At 41.9% G+C, this 2,106-nt stretch overlaps 1 protein-coding gene across 1 annotated transcript; it reads left to right on the top strand.

The window, feature by feature from the left end:
- Nucleotides 1–324: 324 nt before the first annotated feature.
- DUSP14 (dual specificity phosphatase 14) lies at nucleotides 325–1,667 on the top strand. The gene has a single exon (XM_081115917.1). It carries the CDS (start codon nucleotides 416–418, stop codon nucleotides 1,010–1,012), a length of 597 nt encoding a protein of 198 aa, XP_080972043.1. The 5' UTR covers nucleotides 325–415; the 3' UTR covers nucleotides 1,013–1,667.
- The last annotated feature ends 439 nt before the right edge of the window (nucleotides 1,668–2,106 follow it).

Raw genomic sequence — 2,106 nt, forward strand, 5'->3', positions numbered from 1 at the left:
TAAAATAGGATAATTATTTCCATTTAATATCCTTTTTCAAAAACAAAAAATCACTTTGGACCCTGGTTAACCCTCTAGAGACAAGCTTTGCCTGAAAAAATCACTAGAGTGCTCTTTTACATGGATTTTGAGTTTTGGCATCTTAGGCTACTTTTTCTAACTGATAATCCACAGAAGATGATTTGTCTACAACCTTGAAAAAATATGTTCTATTATAGAAAATAACCATTTCTAATCCTTTTACCTTCCCATTCCACAGTACTGCAGAAGGCTGTGATGAATCAGTAGCATATAAAGTACTGACAGGTACCTGTATTTTGCAGGAAGGAGCTTATACTTTTGGATTCCCTGGTGGAGGAAAACAAAACACTCTGGTCTTGCTTCCAATGATGCAAGTGTGATTGTTGGCATCTTCATGAGCTCCAGAGGTCACAGCACACTACCACGGACTCTCATGGCCCCTCGGATGATTTCTGAGGGAGATGTAGGAGGCATTGCTCAAATCACCTCCTCTCTCTTCCTGGGCAGAGGCAGTGTGGCCTCCAACCGGCATCTCCTCCAGGCTCGTGGCATCACCTGCATTGTTAATGCTACCATTGAGATCCCCAATTTCAACTGGCCTCAATTTGAATATGTTAAAGTGCCTCTGGCTGACATGCCTCATGCCCCCATTGGACTGTACTTTGACACCGTGGCTGACAAGATCCATAGTGTGAGCAAGAAGCACGGGGCCACATTGGTGCACTGTGCGGCAGGGGTGAGCCGCTCAGCCACTCTCTGCATTGCTTACCTAATGAAATTCCACAATGTGTGCTTGCTGGAGGCGTACAACTGGGTGAAAGTCCGGAGGCCTGTCATCAGGCCCAATGTAGGCTTCTGGAGGCAGCTGATAGACTACGAGCGCCAGCTTTTTGGGAAGTCGACAGTTAAAATGGTACAGACACCTTATGGCATAGTTCCAGACGTTTATGAGAAAGAGTCCCGACACCTGATGCCTTACTGGGGGATTTAATGTCACCAAAGCCTGCATCAGCAGCCCCTTGAGCAGTACCAGCATCTGCTACACACCGTCTGTCTGCTCCCCTCTTCACCTTTCTTTTCAAATGGTTGATTTTTTGGTTCTCCCTGAAGTGTTTTTTACACTGGGTGTTCAAATTTATATTAAGAGGTAGGGAGGAGGGGAGGAACATAAGGGGAATGCATACATTGCTAGTAACATTTTTAAAACTAACATTTTGGAATAGTGTTTATGAAAATCTTTAACTGGCTTTTAATCATTTTTAATAATTTGAACAGTTTAATAAACTGGCTCTGCTCTATTTTGAATCCCATGCCTTTTGGCATCATGACAGGTGCAGGAGCTCAGTGCAAAAATCACTTTGGGCCCTGGTTAATCCTCTAGAGACAAGCTTTGCCTAAGGCTGCTGACCACATAAGCACTTAGGGACGACTGATACCAGCTTCAGTCTCTACTGGATTAGCCTTACCCTTTCCTTTCCCCTTTATTATTTAGTAACTTTGTAAGTTAAAAAAACACACAAAACACCTTTATTATTTAGCTGTTAAGTAATTAAGTAATTATAACAAAATCTGCTGCAAACACCCTCTTGGAATCAATGTGCCCCAAGACTATATTAACATTATTTTTAATAAACCTATCTGCTTAACATATTAGAATTTTTAGTAAGAATTTTAGGGGTGTGTGTGTGTGTGTGTGTGTGTGTGTGTGTATGGAAGAAAGATGCTACAATTAACTGTTAAAATATGGCTCCTATGACAATGATGACTGAAAAGAGACATCCCAACTGAACCACGTCAACATTTCACATCCTTGCAGATGGGCCGATATTAGTATCGTTTAAAGTGCTGGAACTGGAAAATAGCATAGAGTGTACACTCTAATAAAAGGTAGTTTTCAGTGGTCTTTTGGTAACTGGAGTGCACCAAAGCAGTGACTCCTCCATCAAAGAATTTGGTTTTTCACAAAAGTGTGCCTTTGCTTGACTTCACAGACACAAATGCCCTAAACCAAACCTCAATACTGTTGATAACCAGACAACAGCAGCTTCCTTTGTTGAACCCTGGTCAGAGGTTTAACTGCTCCTA

Source organism: Miniopterus schreibersii, assembly GCF_964146895.1.
Source record: "Miniopterus schreibersii genome assembly, chromosome: 16".
In the NCBI taxonomy this organism is placed as follows: domain Eukaryota; kingdom Metazoa; phylum Chordata; class Mammalia; order Chiroptera; family Miniopteridae; genus Miniopterus; species Miniopterus schreibersii.

What these genes read in the sequence shown, in the direction of transcription:
- DUSP14 (XM_081115917.1), top strand. Translation starts at nt 416, where the DNA reads ATGAGCTCCAGAGGTCACAGCACACTACCACGGACTCTCATGGCCCCT.